This window comes from Cryptomeria japonica, chromosome 5, assembly GCF_030272615.1.
Source record: "Cryptomeria japonica chromosome 5, Sugi_1.0, whole genome shotgun sequence".
Classification (NCBI taxonomy): Eukaryota; Viridiplantae; Streptophyta; class Pinopsida; order Cupressales; family Cupressaceae; genus Cryptomeria; species Cryptomeria japonica.
In genome coordinates this window covers 797,969,080-797,987,754 of record NC_081409.1, presented here as the reverse complement: position 1 = coordinate 797,987,754, position 18,675 = coordinate 797,969,080, and the positions used below count along the sequence as shown (strand labels likewise).

Here is an 18,675-nt window from a genome sequence, read left to right as displayed (position 1 = left end):
TGTTATCTATATTTATGATGTATTGTTTCATGTTCTTGTAAACATTTATGTGATTATGATAAATTCTTATTGTGACCAAATTTTTGCTTGAAATATGCTTTTGAAGGTAGATTTCATCCCCAAATTCAGTGCAAGAGAGGTATGGCAGAGATGGATTGACTCATATCCTAGTGATGGAAGCAAGGCTAAAAATGCTATTACTGTTTTTACCGGGGTGTGTAAGTGTTTTCTGTAATTTTGGTATTTGCAGTAATTCTGTTTTGTGTGAAAGAAAGTTTAGTGATATAGTTAAATTTTTTTAGATGTAATCTAGTAATTCAGTGTCATATATGTATGCTGTTGTGTTCTGTTTTATTTTTGGTTTGAAGCGTAAGTTATCTGGTTTGTGAGGCTGTTATAAATCTATGTGTGATAGCAGAATGGTAAGAAAAGCTTATGAGTAGAGGACATTTTTCCAAACAGAAGGCAATGGTATAATCTTTACTACTCCATAATGATAGTTTACAAATTGTATGATGCTAAAGGAGACATTTGAAGGCAATGAAATTTCTGTTCTGAATTTTTATTCCATAGTAAGAGAACAACCACAACCGGCTGAAATTACATACAGAACAGACAAGATAATAAGAAAGCTAGCAGCCAGAATCAGACAGAGTATGGAGAGACAAACCAGATGCCACAAGTATCTATTGCCAGCTAAACATAAGCAGAAGGCTGCATTATAGACAGAAAAACTAAAGGAAGCAATGAACTATCTTGGCCATTCCCATTGCCAGCATCATTTTCTACTTGAATTTCATTTTATTTTTTGTTGGCTCTGTTTCTTATGATAGTGGTGCCATTTATCTTCTATGGTTATCTTTTCTTCTTAATCTTATGCTACCATGGTGTAATTGTTTTGAGCGGTGGTATTTGAAATATATACCTTCAATAGTACATATGCAGACTATCACTTTTATCCATAAACACAACATATATTGACACACATCACTTTTTGGAAGTTGAGTATAATCTTTGATTTTCTTGATTAGGTTCCAACAATGTATACTCGATTGCTTCAAGCTTATGAGTTGATGGGAATGGAAGCTCAAAAAGTTGCTGCATCAGCAGCGCACAAACTGCGTCTCATGGTATAAGAATGAACCTCCCTGTTTAAAACTACTTGAAAAATTACATTTCAGATGTTCTAATTATTGCTTGGGCATCAGTTACTAGTTTTGGTTGTATGCAATGTTAACTTAAGGGAATGTTTGGCTGGAATCCCCTCTGGAAATTTGCATTGTCTTCTTCAATATTCATGGAAGCATCTTATTGAGCACTAATCTATTATATGTTAGACTAAAGAATCTGTAGCTCTCTCTTATCCAAGACTTTCATAATTTACTTGAATATCATAAATATCAACATAATTGTTTCATTTGATTTCATCCAATCTTTTCACAATAATGTACTTTTTGTTGTTGGGTGCCCATTATTATAAATAAAGGGAGTAAAGACTATATTACCATTTCAAATGTATTTAAGTTCGTATTGGTTGTGAATAATTTGTGAAAATTATGAGCATTTTGTACAGTGCACATGTTTTCATGCAGAACCCCTTCTCCATTGGTTCTTTTAGGTTGGCAGTGAAGAAATAGAAAGAAAAATTCCAACGTCCTTAAGGAAAAATGGTATAAAGCCCTACAATTAAAATATTTTCATCTTAATAAGACTTGGATTGAGTCCTATTATCATTTTGATAAATAGATGATTATGTTGGTTTGTTTGATAGAATTTTTTTTCCTGCATGTGTTGCCCTTCTCAAGACTGTAACAAGTATCATGTATCTTAGGAAGAGTTTTGTGTACTCTTTATAAATCATCATGTATCTGTACTATAATGAAATGCATCTGTCTGTTTCTGCATCTTCTGCCGTGCACTTAAGACATCCTGTTGTTTGTGAAACTACTTGTTTCCTTGCTTATGATGCCGTTTTTTAGTTTTTTGTTGTATCTTGTTTAATACTAGTTTCATATTCCATTGTATAGCTGGTGTTGTATATTTCTGTCCACCCAAACTACAAGTTGAGATTATTAATGCAAGTTCATTTTCAACTTTTGCTTCATATCTAGGCTTTCACTTTCAAAGTTTCAACTACTATATATTTTTGTCTCCCATTTGTAGGAGAAAATAAGCATGCTCATAGTTAATAGATAAAGCAATGGAGTGAATGTTTTATAATGAGTAAGGCTATGCGAGGATCATGTACTTATTAGTTGTTTAATTTTGGAGTGGTGGTTCTCTATGTTGGTTGTTCCCAAATGTCACACCTAATGGACCGAGTATGGTATAAATGTGAGTTCAATGTATTGGACTCAGTGATTTGTAATCTCCCTTGTTTATTTAGGTTGCTGGAAATTTACAGTCCTCTTTGGAATGAACTTTAAATCTAAGTTACCGGTACTTCCCATTTTGCCCACGAATCCGGATGCGGTGCGTATCGGATTCGGATTCGCCCCGGAATCCCTGTGGATTCGGACAGGGTACCGATTTTTTCCCCCTGAAACGTATCCGATATTTGACTCACGAATCCCGACGCATCCGGTGTAGACGTGGCGATTCCATACGGTTTTTTTGACGAATCCGCATCATTCGCAAATTTCGAGGGGTTTTTCCACGGGTCGAATATGTCGTTTAACATTTAAAACCCTAAAGCAAAGGCAAAAATAAAAACTCGTGAAAACCGAAAAAACGCGAAATTTTGAAACCATATCGCGCGACGGCACAGGGTTTGAGGACGCGCGATGGCACAGTGGTGAAAGAAGGCACGCAGACACAGAGGAAGCGCCACGGGCCACGGCAGGAGGCAACGGCACAGAGGACGCCCGCGACGACGGCGGGAGGCGCCACGGCAGGAGGGCGAAGGCACAGAGCAGGCGTGCGACGACGGCGGGAGGCGCCACGGCGGGAGGGCTTCGGGATCAGGTATGATATTAATTTTTTTATTATAGTGTGCTATATTTTATTAAATTTTATTATAGTTAAAAAAATAATTAAAATTTATTAGTTTGTTAAATTTTAATATTTATTATAGTTTTTTTTTTTTTTAATAGTTTGCTAATTAAAATTTATTAGTTTGTTAAATTTTAATATTTATAATAATTTTTTTTAAAAACTACTCATTTTTAAAATATTAAAAATAATAATAATTTAATAATAGGTATATTTTTTAAAAACTATATTAGTTTGTTATATTTTTAAATATTTTAATTTAATAATTAAAATTTATTAATTTGTTAAATTTTAATATTTATAATTAATTTTTTTTAAAAACTACTCATTTTTAAAATATTAAAAATAATAATAATTTAATAATAGGTATATTTTTTAAAAACCTAATAACTTTCATAATTATAATAATTTCACTTTTATTTTAAATAAATTATTAAATTTAATTTTATTATTTATATATTTAACATTTATAATCTATTGTTTAATATTAAATATTAATATTTTTTTTTTAATTTGTTGTAGAAATCATAATGGCAACGACTACTAGCTCTACTCCTCAAAGCTCTACTCCTCAACGGACTTTCAAAACTGACCCAAATTCACCTTTATGGAAATATGTCAAAATAATAGACCAAGTAAAAGGTGGTGGAACATTTTTATGGATATGCAACTTCTGTAGTACGAAAAAAACTAGCTCCTACAGTCGTGTCAAAGCCCATTTTTGTGCCATTCCCCAACAAGGAATCAAACCATGTCTAGGAAAGAATGGAAATGGGATGTCACCTCAAGAAATAGCAGGATATATTAGAGAGCAAGAGGAAGCAGATGCAAGAGTTGGTCGTGCCTCAAACCATCCTTTGTTGACAAGAAGAGGAAGTAAATCAAAGAGGCCCCCTACTTCTCCATCTTATAGCGATTTTCCTGATATCGTGGTAGAGAGCCACCCATTCTTGGACCCAATTAGTGAAGAACCTGTTATTGTGAAGAGAAGCAAGGGACCATTAGAGAGAGCATTTAAGAATGATGCTAGAGAGATTGCAGATCAATCCGTTGGAAGATGTCTATATGCAAACGGTTTGTCATTTAATGTGGTACGATCACCATATTGGCAGGATATGTTGAAAAAGGTAAATGAGGCTCCACAAGGGTACATAGGGCCAGGTTATGAGAAGGTGCGTAGCACCTTACTAGCAAAGGAGGTAAAAAACATAGACAATGCATTGGCTCCCATTAGAAATTCATGGAAACAAACAGGGGTGTCCATCATTTCAGATGGATGGAAGGATACCAAAAATCGGCCATTAATTAATGTAATTGCAGTGTGCCCTAAAGGGGCAATGTTTCTGAAAGCTGTGGATTGTGAAGGACAGGTGAAGGATGCACAATTTATTGCTAACATCCTTATACAATGCATTCAAGATGTGGGACCTCAAAATGTTGTCCAAGTAATAACGGATAATGCAAAGAATTGTAGAGCTGCAGGTATGTTGATTGAGACACGGTTTGAACACATATTTTGGACACCTTGTGCTGTCCACTCTCTCAACCTCATGCTACAAAAGATAGGCAGGAAAATAGATTGGATCAAACAAATTTATGTTGAGGCTGAAGAGATCCAAATGTTCATCACAAACCATAACATGTCACAGGCCATTTTCAGATCATTTTCACAGTTGGAGTTGCTAAAGGTAATTGAAACACTTCAATTTTTAAAATCTACATTTCACTTTGATGGTTACTTAATTTTTTTTTTTTTATCATGTCTTCTTTGTATTCTAATTTTTATTTTTAATTTTTGAATAGGTTGCCGAGACCCGATTTGCATCCAACACAATCGTCTTGAGGCGACTTGTGAAGGTGCGACAGCCACTTGCTAGCATGGTAATTAGTCAAAGTTGGTCCCTATGGAGGCAATCCAATACTGAAAGGGCAGCAAATGTAAAGCGCATGATCCTAGATGACACTTGGTGGGATCGAGTGGAATATCTTTTGAGTTTCACTGAGCCCATCATGAGTATGATCCGTTATACTGACATGGATCACCCATGTTTGGGAGAGGTATATGATGGCATTGACTCGATGATTGAGAAAATGAAAGCCATCATCAATGCAAAAGAGCAAGATCCCGAAGAAACTTTCTTCAAAGAGGTTCAATCAATTTGTGTTGAGCGGTGGAACAAAATGACCACCCCACTACATCTTCTTGCATTTGCATTGACTCCCAAATTTTATAGTGATGAAATGCTTGCTAAGCCATCAAGGGTACCACCATATAGAGATTCAGAAGTCAGTGAAGGGTGTAGGACAGCACTTACTAAACTCTTCCCAGATTCTGAAATGGAGGATTTAATGACAAGTGAGTTTGCTGATTTTGTAGCCTCCAATGGTCAAAGTGTTTCCGCTCTCCGTGACAAGTATAAAAAGGATTCTCATGCTTGGTGGTACCTCAATGGCCATACATCACCAAACCTTCAAACTCTTGCAATCAAAGTTTTATCGCAAGTAAGTTTCTTAATTTTTATTGCTCTCTAAATTTAGATTTTTTACTATTTTATAATTGTCACCCTCTCACTTTGTGTCAATTATTCAATAGGTTGCTAGTTCCTCTTCATCTGAGCGAAATTGGAGCACATACTCCTTTATCCACTCAGTGAAACGCAACCGACTGGCAGCAAGTAAGGCAGAAGAGCTCGTTTATGTGCATTCAAACTTGCGCCTTCTTACTCATAAACAAAATGAGTATAAGGATGGGAGCACAAAGTTTTGGGATGTAGATCCAGAGCGAACTGATTTGGATTTTTCAGCTGCCACACAATCTTTACTTTCTGGGGAGTCTGATAGCCAATGTGCTGCTAGTGCAAGTGGCAGTGAGGCTGCATGTGGTTCCAGTACTCTACCTACATCATCTAATGTCAATGATGATGTTGATCTTGATCTTCCTAGTGACCCATATGATGCTATTGCTGATTATTAGTTGTGTCATTTTATTGTTGAACGGTTGAGCCAGTGAACAATGAATTCGATATCTATCATAACATTCAAAGTTTGTAATTTTGTTATAGACTTATAGTTATATCAATATGAATCATATATGATAGTTCCAAGTTTTGTTTAGCATATGGATGATATGTGGGATTCTAAATTTAATTTTTGTTTCTACTTATTAGAGTGTATATATGTATATATTTATGATTTTTACATTTTTTTGTACGGACGTACCCATACGTACCCAGGCCCCCCCTAAAAAAAATGCCGTACCAGCGTACCGTACCCACGTACCCGTACCCGTACCGGCAACTTAGCTTTAAATTGACGGATTAAAAAGAAATTTAGTGCGAGAGATTGTGTTCTGACGCCACTGCAATGGACAGTACAATAGTTGTCTAGAAAAGGGAATGATAAGTGTGACCACAAGAAAGGAGGTTCAGTCTAGAAACCTGAGTGCAGGGAACAGCTGGATATGAGAAACTGCTTAACTTCCTCTCCTTTAATTGATAGAGCTTGGATAAAGAACATACAATGCTAGCTGGGATGGCATAGATTAAATGCTAGTTGGGAAACATTCTTTTATATTTGTGGGCCTCTTTGAGCTCTTCCAATACTCAGTTCAGGCCTGCAGTACCTGTGTAATAAGTAGTGTGCTGCCTCTTTTACTATCCACAAAGAAGAAATTATTGCTGGAAGTGCATCTGTAACTTTGCTCAGAGTTTGTACCATCTATTCTGCAACAATAGAGTCTTCTATTGTCTGTGTATAATGAGGTTAGAAGTTCTGAAATCTAAAGCTATTTATTTCTGTTATTACTGAATGGTATTATGATTCAATGCAAAGGTTTTTTCCTCTTCTTTTCTGAGCATTGTTAAGATGTTTTGTTCTATAATCTGAAAGTAGATATTAGAAAACTAAAACATTTCTTAAGTCTGCATACTCTTGAACAAACACATCTGCAAATTGAACTTCTCATATTTTGAAACATGCAAACACTTGACAATAAAATTTGGTAACTAAGTTGGCAAATTCCAGTAAAGGGTTTTACACAAAGGCCTTTTCTGGAGTTCTTCTCACATTTTTCTTTACTAGGTTAATCTCTTAGGCTCCTTCTCTGTTTGATGATGTCTTTCAGTTATTGTTTTATCAATTCACGCATACAGCTATATACAATTATTTTCAGTAGTTAAACAACTCATTTATAAGCACATATAAACTGTTTTATTAAGCAAAACCCAAGGGCACAGCAAGTAAATCACAACTAAATTGTTTGTTTGACAGATAGATATTCATGTTGATGAATTATCTATGGAATATGCGTAGTAATTACAGGCCATTTAGGGGGATGAGGAAATATGGAATGTGAAAAGGGAATGTCTTGTAGTAACCCAAAGTCCTAGGAGTGATATTGAAAAGAAAAATAGTATGGGGATGGGGATGAAAGATTGAGTGGTGGGCACACATCCCTTGTGGAACATAGTTCTTAATTCTACTCCATGATTTCTTTTATTTTTACTTTAGTGAACCTTTTTATATTCATTGCTTTTGTTTGTTTGTAGAATTTGTCCTAAATAAGTTTGCTTTATCTTTATGGTAGAAATGGATAGCTTTACATGGTTCATTCTTGAATGATTCCAAATTTACATTTATAGAATTATGAAGAAGAAACTGACAAATTGAGTTGGAGCTTTTTGGTCTCATGTTTCCCTTCTACATTCTGCAAGTTGTACAAAGTGTTCTTAAATTACAAGATTTCAGCTGCCAATTTTCTTTCCTTTTTGATGCTCCAATGAATCTCCCTAGATATTCTTTCTACATTCTATTTCTTTTACTATTTTTGTAACATGTTCTAATGTTTTTCTAATATATTAATAATTATGGTCTAGTTATACCATAAATAAGAATTCAGAAGTGTGTACTTGGCATATATGGGATTATTGATGGAAATTTAGCTCATGAGACTGATTGCTTTGCTTTGGAACAGATGTGTGGTTCATCAGCACTTCCTCATCCTGTTATGAAAAAGTGGGAAAGGATCACAGGGCATTGTCTTTTAGAGCGATATGGGATGACTGAGGTGGGAATTTTGATCAATCTACAATTGTTTTCATGTTTGTTGGAATAATTTTTTTAAAGCATTACAGTCATTGTCTGGTGAAGGCTCCTATTCTATTTAGTGTTTGGTAGTGTTTTTGATGTGTCCGTGTCAAGAATGATAATTAATATGATCAGTTATGCAGTTTGTGATGGCTCTTTCGAATCCTCTCCATGGTCCGCGGAAGGTGGGCACAGTTGGAAAACCTCTTCCTGGTGTTCAGGTTCGCTCTACTACCTTATAAGTTGAAATTTCAAATTTTGTTTCAATGTGATTTGTTTGTTCTCCATAGTTTAGTTTTAAAGATTGTGAATATTGTCTGTATTGATCTATCGAAAAGCATGCACTTGGAATAGATCTCTTTATTAATTAGTAGTTGAGATGAGCAAAAAATTATTCCACTGGTTGTCACTTAATGGCTAATCGGTTCCGACACTGCTCTTCATATTAGATATGGAAGACAGAGGACGTATGGTTGATATTACTTCCCTTTGTACATGTTCCACAAATGATGCTTTATCCATAAGGAATTTTGTGTTGACAAAGCATGTTTCCTTTTTATCAATGTTGGCTGTATTTTGTATAAACCAGGCTTCAAGTATTTTTTTGACAGAGTCTACCCTTACCTTTGTAATGTGATTTTGTACTAATGCTGTGTATGAGGCCTTGAATTGTAACATTTCTGGTCATATTATTTAATTTAGTGGTCAACAGTAAAGTTTTTGTTGGCAAGTACTCTTTTGAGTTCATACAAAGGATTTGACAATGGAGAAGCAATACAAGCATAGAAAGGCTTCAATGTTGTGCACGACTTGTTGAGAACTAGGGAGTTTAAATTCTCATTGTAAGGATCCATTGACAAAGTTGTCGACAGGGGCTAATGATGGTGAGATTTAAATTGTTAAGGGTGTATTATAGGTCTGATTGGAGGGGACTTGTTAGGCATGGCATTTAATTTTTTTCTGAGATACTTTGTCACCTATCATAGAGCAAAGAAATGGGCAAGTGAAAATAATTTGCGGCAAGTGGAAATCCAAAGTGTTCAAGAGGAGATCATTAGGGGATGGGATTGTTAATTTAAGTCAAGATCATTGTAGAGGAAGAAAGTGTGGATATCAAGGTTAAAGAAAATGATTGTAAAAATGAGAACCACAGTGTTAGGAATTTTAACACTCCATTATAGGAAAAAAAAAATGTTTTCACCATTCTAGGGAGACATGGCACAATTATTCTGAAGATATAGACTCAAAAATAAAAGGAGGAAGTTGCAATCTTTTCATGATTAATGGCTTAAGATTTCCATGGGTTGACAATGAGTCGTATGTCTGCATACACTGTATTTATTTCTTTTTTCTTTCAATGTTTTGGGTGTACTTCTCAACCCTTCTTAAGGGATACTTGATTATTTAAATAGAAAGTTTTTGCAGGAAAGTAACCATTATTGCCAAGACCATAAAATTGGATAAGAATAAGATCACTATCCTAAAACAGAAATGAATATAGTGAAACATGAACTTGAACTAAAAATGGAAGAAGCGAAAGAACCAGAACTAGAAATGCAGGTGATGGAGCAAGAGTCAAAACTAGAGCAATGAAAGAATGTTCCTTAAGATAGACTAGGGAAAGAACCAGAACTAGAAACCCAGGTGATGGAGCAAGAGTCAAAACTAGAGCAATGAAATAATGTTCGTTAAGATAGACTATATAGAATTTGTATCCCTCCCCAAACAAGATTAATTCAGTTTTTAGAAAGTCTTAACGTTTTTAAGACCAAAAAGAATATGAAAGAATGTTGAATCTTTCGTGGCCCCTTTGTCATGAAACTTCACATTTTAGCATACTATACATAATAGGTTGATTGCAAAAAATGTTCACAAATTGAAAATGTTGAAATCTTGAAATGAGATGGTATAGATAGGGTCCAAAAATATTTCCAAGCTTAAAACAACATCAAATAAGTGTGATTCAACAAATTTCAAAGTTTGAAGCTATATTATTATGGATAGATGTGAAAAAAAAAAGGCAAATAATCTATAAATGAACATGAGAAAATGCCAAAGAAAGAAAGAAAAACTTTTAACGTCCATGAGGCCAAAAATAGCCAATGGGATAGTCAACCTTGTCATATTGACTTCTACATATCAATCCTTTTCCTATTCAAGGTGACAATGAGCTCCGCCAACTTCTTGACAATCCCCTTGCTGAATAGACTATAGTCTATACTCCATACCAATAACCAGCTGTCAAGATATTTACATATTTTTCCCTGATGTCCTTGAAGGCATCATACTCCAAAATGAGGTGTTTTTTTATTCCACTACCTTGGAAGTGCAAAAAATACATACCCTTTCTCCCCAAGCTTCTTCTAGCCTTTTCCACCGCCCGGTTTCACATAGGAGTTGATGAGAGTTAGTTCTTAATTGAGCAATGATAAATTTTGGCTCCCCACAAATATTAGCCCTTATGTACACATATTGATGATGATCAAATGTGGGATTGAATTCCTCAATATAATTTTTTTCTTTCTCCCTGTCACTTTACCCCATGTTGTAGAACTTTCTATAGAAAAAGACTTTTTCTCTTTGCCATTTGCAGGGCATGCATTCAAGAAGATATTCTATTTTCTCATTTGTTTGCTGTTGTGCTTCATCCAAATCTTCTTTCTTTTGCTCAAGATGGCACTAAAAAAAACCTTAGGCTATCTATATACTTCACTTTGTTCATTTCTTTTTAAATATCTTATGAGACACACCATAGCAATTGTTTGAATAGGAGCTGCCCCTGTTTCACTTAGAATAATATCATAATGAACCAAACTTTTTATTTTGAACTTGGTTGTGATCAAGCACTTTTGGATTTTCTCAACTTGTTTCCACTTTGAGTCTGAGGTATTGCTAGCCCACAATGCACACCCATAGAACACTACCAATGGAAGTACCAAAAGCCTAAAAAAAATTTGGATAGTTTTACAATCCCATAGTTCTGCCTCTTTGCATCTATTTTGAAGGGTATAAAACACTTTCCATCGTCCCAAAATTCTCTTTTTTTGCAGCCCTCCCAACTTAGCTTCTTGTTGAAGTCAATCCTAAGATATTTGTACTCCATAACTTCTTCAAGTGTATTGCCTTCAAAGTAGAACTTATGTTGGTTCCATTTTCTTCTATTGGAGAAAATGATGACTTTAGTCTTGCTGATATGACTTGCATCCCCACTGCTTTGTAAAATTGTTCAAGGGCATATAGGTTCTCTTGCAACCCAAGATCTAATTTAGCAATCAAAATAAGGTCATCAACATAAAGAAGCCTTATCACAAACTCACCCAAAGGGACACCATCTCCACCATGCAAATTCAACCATTCTTCAAGTTTGTCAATATATAAGCCAAAAATAGTAGGGGGATAGGGGACACTATTGCTTGACCCCAATACAATTCCTAAAACTTTTTGAAATGCATGTAAAAGTTCTGATTTTGTCTTTAATCTCCTCCTAAAGCTTATAGACATCCACACTAGATGCATAGCAATCCCAAGTTCTTCCATTCTATGTCAAAGCTTATCCCTAGGGACCATGTTGAAAGCCATTTTGAAATCAACAAAACGACAAGCTTCTTCGCTTTTCTTCCAAACTTACTCAATTATGTGCCTAGTAATTCCATGACCAACCATAAAGTGCTTAGGCTTGAAACCTACTTGCCTATAATGTCCCCAATTTATAAATACTCAAATTGTGTCCCAGGTCATGTTGTGACTTTTTCACACATCGCCCCATTGCAAATGGGGACCCCCCACTTTTCGCTTTTTAGAGTAGATGTCTTGCCTTGGTTTCGTAGTGTTTGCCTTTGCTAGTGAGAGGATGTAGGATCAAATGTGTTTAAAATGTCAAATTGTTAAATGTGATCCTAAAGTTTGCCTAAGTGTAGTTGACTTTTGAGCGTGAATGAGTTTAGATATGCCTAAGTTAGTGATATTTGGTGCGTGAACATGTTGTGCGTTGCACACGCTCCCTGTCGCCGACAGGGTCCCCTTTCCTTTTTGGGCCTTTCCCTCTTCGCCCTGTTGAGGTCCGCGTAGAGTGTCTCGCATCCTTTTGAGCGAGCCCATGATCAGTCCATGAGATGATGATGTTGAGCGGAGGAGCTTGTGAATCCGTATGGTCAGTTGAGCCCCCGGGCGCCAATTCCAAGAGGTTGTTTAAGCTTGTAAAATCGCCTTGGATAGGCGTGGGATGATAGAGATTGGCGAAATTCGCCAAGTAAGGGATAAAGCGTCTGAAGGTCGCATGAGGATCCAAAGACGCCAATTTTCGCATAAGAATAATGGGAGAGATTACGTGATGTTTTTAGAAGTTTGCACGATTTGTATGAATGCCGATTTTCGCCAAGGGATATAAAGAAGATAAAGAATGCAAAGTGCCAAAGTGGACAAAACTCACTCAAGCGCCGAAACTCGCACTTTTATGTGAAAGTTTGCAAAATGCCCAAAAGGGCCGAAATTCGGACGTTTAGGCCAAAATGTCAGAAAATGTGAAAGTTTGCAAAATGCTCAAAAGGGCCGAAATTCGGACCTTTAGGCCAAAATGTTAGAAAATGTGAAAGTTTGCAAAATGCCCAAAAGGGGTGAAATTCGCACCTTTAGGCCAAAATGGTAGAAAGTAAAGTTTGAAAATTAGCAAATGACCAAAAAGGTCCGAAATTGACAAAAGGTGCGAAAGGGCCGAAGTTTGCAAAAGCACTTAAAGTACCGAAATTTTCAAAAAGCCTCCATATCCCCGAAAATTACGATTTGGAGGAAAAGCACGAAGAAAGTAAAGTTTGAAAATTAACAAGAGCCCCAAAATCTCCGAAATTGGCAGAACGTTTGAAAGGTCCAAAGTTTGCAAAGTAAGAGAAAGGTTCGAAGTTGACAAACCACACCCAATCACCAAACTTCGCGCAATGGAGGAAAATTGCAAGGATTTAAAAGGTTAAAAAGTAACCTCAAAACGCCGAAGTTTGAAGATCCCCACCCCAAATGCCAAATCGCAATTTTCGCAAACCGCCGAAGTCAGGGTAAAATCGCGTGAAAGGTGAAATGGCGTAAGGTCTGGAGGGTAAACCCAAAGAGCACAGTTTGCATTAAAGGTAAGATCGTGATTTTTACAAACCTTGCAAACTCAGTAGACCTCGTAATGGCTCACTGTAGGGCAGAAACGTGAATCTTCATAATCTGAAACCCTCTCCATTTTGCTGAGGATCGCGTGAGGTAAAATCGCGAAGTTTTATGAGCCTTGAAAAGTAAAACGCCATTAACACCATTCTCAGTGCCATAAAATCACGAGGTTAGAATTCGCCAAAACCACCAAGGTGATAAAATTGCTATGTCTAAGTGTGTAAATCTGCATTTTCCTTCCAAAGCATAGGCGCGAAATTTTAAATAGGGAGTTAACCGTTGAAATTTAAATTGCAGACTCTCCCATTCAAAATTTGGAATTCGTTCTTGCAAGGCAAATCGTGCAATTTCTCGCCATTCATTTTCACCAGGTAAGTGTGCTTTACCTCTCTCGATCGTTTGAAATATTTGCAAATTGGATAGATGTGTGTGTGCAAAAAATTGATTAAAATGCTTAAGTCTTCAAAATCGAATCTTTTTCCGTTTGTAAGGCGTCATGCAAAGCAATTGAAATCGGAACTTACTCCTAAGAATCAACTAGAAAATGCATTTTCAAACTTAGGAAAATTTCTCAAGCTATGTCCATTTTGAAATTAATGACTAAGTGTAAATCCGCAATCGAAAAGCTTCATAAATATTCATGTTTAAGTCAATCAAGCTTTTAGCCAACGAAATCATGCTGTTCCTTCAATTCGGGTTTTCTTTGAATTGATCCTTGAATGCTGGCATATTCTTTATCTAACCCGCTTTACTTCCTCTATATCGCCTCGTAATCCGCATCTGACTGTGCAGGATAAATGCCTAAATCAGTGGTAGAATCATCAAAGCCACTTGCTAAAGCCGAGACATCGCGAGCATCCAAATCAGATATCCCTCGTAGAGTCGAAAGGATGAAATACCAATATCAAAGAGGGGGATTGAGGGAGTCAAAAGTTCAGAGTGTCTGGGACAATGTCGGTGATACTGACCTAGGCCATATCGATATCCAAGATTTCAGAAGCCGAGTCTTCTCCCCTGATGCCTATGGCAGGCCCAGGCAGATGATGGAAAGTGGCATCGCCCAAGCAGCAGGATTTCCCCCAGCAGTGCAAAACTATGAGTTAGTAGTGGAGGCTGCCCGACATTACCAACCAGGTTCCAGATTGATGCTCCTCGAAGACATGGTCCTCGCTAACTTCACTCCTGAGGCCATTGGCGACACATTTGACATTCTCTTCCCAAACAACCCTATAGCAACAACTATAGATGAAGCGCAGGGGGCGTATGATATGAATCCTACTAGATGCAGAACGTTGATAAATGAAGAGTGGTACAAGGAGAGAAGACCCCCAAGCATCAGAATTGGAAAAAAGACCCCAAGAAGCGATTTTCACAATGAGCATGGGGACATGGTCACATTGCTCAGCGGGTTACGGGACTCCCCAAATCCAACTAATTTGAAGAATGGATGTTTTACTTCACAGAGTAGGTCTTCGCTGGGAAATCCAAGTTTGATTGGGCCCAGATCATAAGCGACAACATCCACACTCAGCTGATCGAACTTGAGGCAAAGAAGTACTTCACTATGACCTCCTATTTGGTCCACATGTTCGCTAGGAACCAGCCATTGCCAGGTTTGATAATGAAAGGTCAAATTGGGAATGGACCTGATCAAGTAAAAGTATACGATTGTTACCCACATCTACACTATCAGGATATAGCTCAGAGGGAAAAGAACAACCCGGCCTATGCAGTTGGCCAGTATGAGCGCGTCAATGACGCCTTCACAATGCGCTTGGTCAGGCTTATGCAGGGAGGATTACACATAAAGCTCTCGGAGCAAGCTACTATTCTAGTACAGAGATACAGAGCCTGGTTCATCCAGTTCCCAATGTTCTACATCCGGATAGCTGGCTTCGATGGTGCCCCTCTCCGGCTTCCACGGTACCCAACCGACAAGATAGTTCTTATGGAGGTCGCAAGGAAGTCACGTCCGACTGGTAGCTTACTCAGAGACAGCAAGCAGGCTGGATTCGCATTTCCCATGATTATAGGCAACTAGGATGTCCATCTAAAGACCCCATCCCAGGCAAAGGAATCCTTTGCAGAGCTGGCCTCCTATGGCCTACAGGAGCAGTTTCCAAGGAAATGCTTCGATCACGACAATTTGGCAAAGAGAGCCTATGGCAGGCGGTATAGAGCAAAAGAATCAGTTGAAGATTATTGGAAAAACTGCTTTGATGACTATGAGGTCCGAAGGCGTGAATATTCAAGGCTGAGTGTGTAGCAAGTGCGACTCTATGAATATCACCGGGTCCCAGATCAACTCGTAGATTTAGGAAATTGCCTGCAAGTCTGGGAATTTGAGGCAGTAAGGCATCTTTTGCCAGGCGTTGATTGGTCGCAGGACTCGATCATTGATTTTGAGGCAGTCATGGCAGCCCCAGGAAGATATACTGACCAATGGTTGCATCAGTAGATTGAGCGACTAATTCATGAAGGAGTCCAATTCATCTACCACTTAATGGGTAACTTTGATTCTTAGTCCTCCGGAGATGAGGGAACTTCCAGTGCACCTAAGGAAGAGATTGAAAAGCCTAAGGCCAGCAAAGGAACTCGGACATCCAAAAGAACAAGAAGGGAAAAGATTCCCATTAGGAGACCAGAGGTCACTTCATCGTTAAAGGACCCTAGTTCGTCCGATGACGTAGTTGAACTAGATTATATACCTGCTTCGCCTTCCCAGAGTGATATTGATGCATTTGGAGCTGATGATCCTCCCACACTCGACATGCTGGATGCCGAGCTAAGAGTAATTAAATCAGCTGAACCAGATAACCAAATTGAGGAAGGAGAGATTCCATCCAATTAGGGGATCGAAGTACATGAACCCACCCAACAGAGCCGCCATGAATTGCTACTCCATAACACCACCAAGGATGACTCCATTGTTGAAGGAGAGCAAAAGACAGATAATACCCGCGGGCCTGAAAGGATTGAAGAACAACCGTCACACGAAGGCACCGAGCAATTGTTCAGTGAAGTGGGGGAAAACTCGGCACCTCCTCTACTCCTCCTATAGCGGAACAGTTGCAAATTTGTGATGAGACGACTGAAAACGTCAAAGAACAGAGTGCAAATTTAACCATAACATCAGCCTAGACTGTACCTCAGGAATGGTTAATTGCTCGAGCTTAGCGCAAGGCCGCCCCCAAGCCACCAATCGATTTGGAAGGCATCTTCTCACGCATAGATCAAGCTAAAGCCAAGGGGAAGAAAAAGACCAAGACATATTCCAGAATAACCAAAGATGAGCAAAGGAACCGTACTCTTCACATCATCACCCCGCTTGTAGACAAGCCAGCAAATCAGATTACATTGGCTGATTATAGCATCACGACTGTCCTTATCGGACGAGCCACTAAGGAACAAGAAAAGGAGGAATTCAAGGATTCAGTACAGAACATACTTAGGCAACTTGAAGAGATAACAGCTGAAAAGAACATGTATCAAGCTCGTGCCGAGCAGGCCGAGGGGTACATTGATCAACTCCTGAGGCCATTACACAATGCTTCCGAATCCCACATTCCCTCGATGACATTAGCACAAAGAACCACAACGGAATTTGAAGGAGTACGGGATACTGCAAGGGCCGTCAGAGAATGGATACAAGGCATCAAAGGGAGGGGAGAACAAATCCTCGAAGAAGTAAAAGAAATGGCCCACCATCGAGAGACCACCCTGGTCAGACTATTGGAGGTCAAAAGGGAATCCCTCAGAATCCATGAAGTGGCTGCCACAACTCTTCCCCTCATAAGAGCTCTCTTTTGGACCCAGGCACAGATCCCCACACTCTCCGACATCCTGCACCGCCATGATATTGGCATTTTCAAAGAATGGTACTGGACTATCACCATGAAGAATGACACAAGAGAAATCATTGATAAAGAACACGATGCATGTGAGACAATTCTGAAAACCATGCAAGAACTTGGCAAGATGATCCTCTGATCAATGGTCTCGGGATGGCAAAATGACTTGTCCGATGAAGTGATATAGCCGGACTGGGAGGAAAGACTAGGGACGGATAGGATCACCTATTCCGCTAGGGACCTGAGTTTTGCTGGTCAATTCCATTCAGACATGTGTTTCGAGCGTAATCGTTCCAGCTGGAAGGACGGTTTGAAGCACGTAGACCAATACCTTGAAGGCATGCAGTATAAAATTCGTCATCCTCCTATTCCTCCATTCAACTTGCTATTCCAACTGTGCATCAGGTTCCAGCAGTATGTTCGTGAGGAATGTGCAGCAGGTCGAGACCTTTGGCAAGAATATTTGCATGGCGAGGATGAATTCCTCGAAAAGGGATGTGAAGCTGAAAAGGAAAAAGTGCTCTCCTAAAGTGCTTTTTTCCTTTTGATTTTGAAAAGTGCACTTTTTGGCCAAAGGGTCATATTTGACTTCGAAGTCAACTAAATGTAAACTTTATGTATGTGCACTTTTGGATTATTTTGGATAAGTTTTAATTACCTTTTTGGGTAGTTATTGCTCCCTTTGGGGTAGTTGCTGATATTTACCCCCCATTTATCGGTATGGGTACTCTTTTGTAAAGGATGAATCTGGGCCACTTGTTTAGATTAGATCTTGGCCATTCATCCATTTTGAAGCCTATTTAAAGGGACTGGTTTTCCCTCATTTTGGAAGAAGTTCATGGATTGTTGTTGAAGCTCTGGCGAAATTTACAAGATTTAATGCAAAGTTAAGACTGTTTCAAGTTTCTTTGTGAGTGCATGATCTCCTTCATTAATTTAGAATTTTCAGTTGTGTTTATTTCCTTTTTATAGCATTTTTCAGATAAATATCTGATAGAATCCTCACTGTTCATACCATTAGGGAATGGCTGATTGTCTTTCCTTCTATATGGTTAATCTGAACCTTTCATATGCTTAGTTCGGTTATTGAATGCTTATTGAGTGAATGTTAAAGTTCTGATGTTGTATTTAATAGCATGAAAACTTAATTTTTCTTTGAAGATCGCACTAGATTGATGCAAATATTGTGCTTAAATGGCTGGTAATGCTTAATCTAGTTATTTGGAGGTGTCTGTTTATTGTCTGAATATGCTATCCTAGTTAAATAATTTAGATTTTCTAGTACCTCTCTTCCTATCTCTCTCCTTCCCCCCCCACCCTTTTTTTTTTACCAAGAAGAATCCGCAGTCCTGCTGAAAACAGTATTAACCTAGCTTAAACCATTTGATAAGCAAGACTATTAAAGTTCTAGGAAACTCATCCAGCAATTGCCTATTTTATCGTAAGTCCCCTTGTGTTTCCAGCAAAAACACATCAAACCACTGAGTAATCCCGCAGTCAAGACCTAACAAACGAAACCTTGAGGTTGTCCCCTTTGATCAAACGTGAGAAACAGCATTAGGGATTTCCTTATGTCAAGAGAAGATAGGATACTCAACTAGTA

General features: G+C 38.0%; 2 protein-coding genes across 4 annotated transcripts in view; both read left to right on the top strand.

Moving 5' to 3' along the window:
* The window catches only part of LOC131075584 (probable CoA ligase CCL8), a 202,223-nt gene that overhangs the window by 61,048 nt on the left and 122,500 nt on the right, over positions 1-18,675 (top strand). For all 3 annotated transcript variants that reach the window (XM_058012430.2, XM_058012429.2, XM_058012428.2), the window contains exons 8-11: positions 107-214; positions 1,032-1,130; positions 7,964-8,056; positions 8,220-8,297. In XM_058012430.2, coding sequence (XP_057868413.2) covers positions 107-214; positions 1,032-1,130; positions 7,964-8,056; positions 8,220-8,297 — 378 coding nt within the window. The remainder of the gene's footprint in view (positions 1-106; positions 215-1,031; positions 1,131-7,963; positions 8,057-8,219; positions 8,298-18,675) is intronic.
* On the top strand, positions 3,359-6,095 carry LOC131077070 (uncharacterized). Its single transcript, XM_058014481.2, has 3 exons — positions 3,359-4,679; positions 4,795-5,493; positions 5,585-6,095. The coding sequence occupies exons 1-3, from the start codon at positions 3,522-3,524 to the stop codon at positions 5,963-5,965; spliced, it is 2,238 nt and encodes a 745-aa protein (XP_057870464.1). The 5' UTR covers positions 3,359-3,521; the 3' UTR covers positions 5,966-6,095.